The sequence below is a fragment of the Protobothrops mucrosquamatus genome, unplaced genomic scaffold (genome assembly GCF_001527695.2).
Source record: "Protobothrops mucrosquamatus isolate PMUCROS unplaced genomic scaffold, P.Mucros_1.0 scaffold22287, whole genome shotgun sequence".
NCBI classification, from domain to species: Eukaryota; Metazoa; Chordata; class Lepidosauria; order Squamata; family Viperidae; genus Protobothrops; species Protobothrops mucrosquamatus.
In genome coordinates, this window is record NW_015408041.1 from 1 (window position 1) to 2,260 (window position 2,260).

Genomic DNA, 2,260 nt, shown 5'->3' on the forward strand with positions numbered 1-2,260 from the left:
AAAATAAATTCATGTAATTTTAATCAGAATTATCCTGTAAATAATTTTGATATGTTTCAAATATTGATATATCTGTTTTCTTTATATAAATAATATTTATATTAATATATTCCATTAATTTTCTTGTGGTGAGGTGGGCAGCAAACAAATTTAATAAATAATTTTCTTCAGGAACTATATAGAATATTTAGAGTTTGTACCAATGTGATAATCAGTGTACAATGATGCCTTTGTTATGGAATGGGCACTTCGGGACTTAGCTAATATTCTGGTGCCTTAAACTTGCTTCCATGGCAAAGAAGATTCTGTTTTCATTTGATAAATATTTAAGTTCTGTTTTCTGCAGGCAGTACGGTGGCTATGAATATTCTCAGCAAGGTGGATATGTCCCTCCAGAGATAATGCAGCCTCAACAGCCGTACACTGGTCAAATTTTTCAGCCAGCACCAGCATACACACCATCTTCATCACAATCTTTCTATGGAAGCAATTTTGAGGATGAACCTCCGTTACTAGAAGGTTTGATTTTTATTCATTGCAGAATTCCATGTCAGCCAAAATATATGATCAAATCTACATAGGAGTAATCATAGCTGATTATGAAGTATATGTGGATGTATGTATGTTAATGTAAAGACAGGATTTTTTAACATTTAATTTTACTTCATTTTTGGCATTTAATTTCGCTTCATTTACTTAGGTAGCATAATCTCTTAAGAAAACTAAATGAAGCAAAAGAAAAAAAAACATACGAAATTGAGATGGGGTGACCTTTTACAAATTAAGATGACTAATGCAGCTAGTTATATACTTGGTCTCTGACTTTTGGTTATCTAAGAGGATCTCCAATTTAGTACATATATATTCTACAATCCAAGGCTTCTGCAAAACCCCGAAGATCTCACTATTTCAGCAGGTGTAGGGGCAGAGTGGGTTATGAGCTTTTTTTCTGATATGCTTTTTATATTTCTCTAATTGGTTTTGTAGGTTTTCCTATCTGGGTGCTTGGTTATTTTCTGTTGTAAATTATTGTTATTTGAATTCTCTACATTTTGTAATTCACAAGGGATGCAACTATAATTGAGAAGGACTCTTTAAATTTGATTAATCCATTAAATCTGTGTTCTTAATTTGTTCTACAGAACTAGGAATAAATTTTGACCATATCTGGCAGAAGACTTTAACAGTACTGCATCCATTAAAAGCTGCAGATGGCAACATTATGAATGAAACTGATCTGGCAGGGCCTATGGTCTTCTGCCTAGCCTTTGGAGCCACCTTATTGTTGGTAAGATTTCATTACTGTAGATGTAGTCCTGTCAGTTTGAAAGTTACAAGATTAAAGCAAACAGAAATCAAGACTTGATCATTTAAATATCAGTAATTTATAAAAACAATGATACATAGGATTGAATATAATTTCTATTGAAGAATGTGAGTTTACAGTCTTATGGTCATTATTTGGAGCCTAGTCCCTGATCCACAAGGCGGGAAAAAAAAAACTTGCTGGATTTTTACTACATTTACTACACTCATAAAACTATAATTTAGAACAGGGATCCTCAACCCCTGGTCTGCGGCCCAGTGATGTATACCATGTGTCCCCAAAAATAAGACCTGGTCATATATATTTCTTTGCCTCCAAAAGAGGCACCAGGTCTTATTTTGGGGGGATGTCTTTTCCACAGTCTCATCTCGCAGTGGCAGCGGCACCAACAGCCCCGCCCAGCCAGCCCACTTCTGCGGCCGAAGGAAATGCCTTTGCAGAAAGGCCTCTGCAGCCGAGAACCAAGCTACGGATTGAATCTGTAGCTCAGTTCTCAACTGCAGAGGCCTTTCCGTAAGACCTTTGATGGTGAAATGCAGGCCAGGGGGAGACACAGAAGAAGTGGGCCGGCGAGGGGAGGCAGGTATTGATTCATGGGAGACCTGACTGCAACAGTAAACGGGTGTTGGGTGCATGGGGCAGCTCCCCGCCCTAGCTTGATTTTTAGGAGTGTACCTCGCCCCAAAACTAGGGCTTATTTTTGGGGTAGGACTAATTTGATTTGATTTGATTTTATTTTATTAAATTTATACCCCGCCCTTCTCCCGGAGGACTCAGGGCGGCTTACAGCCAGTTTAAAACAATGATATAATACAATACAAAATTTAAAAAGATTAAAAATAACTATTTAAATTTGGCCGTTTCTACTAAAAATTTAATTTAAAACCCCTTTAAAATACCCCTAGGCCAGTCCTGCCTGCTGAAATAACCAGG

The 2,260-nt window shown here is 37.0% G+C and overlaps 1 protein-coding gene across 1 annotated transcript; it reads left to right on the forward strand.

Moving 5' to 3' along the window:
• Window positions 1-269: 269 nt before the first annotated feature.
• On the forward strand, window positions 270-1,288 carry LOC107302011 (protein YIPF5-like; the record flags this gene model as incomplete). Its single annotated transcript, XM_015831149.1, has 2 exons — window positions 270-519; window positions 1,143-1,288. Coding segments are annotated over exons 1-2 (375 nt in total), but the record flags the coding sequence as incomplete, so codon positions are not given.
• Between the last annotated feature and the right edge of the window lie 972 nt (window positions 1,289-2,260).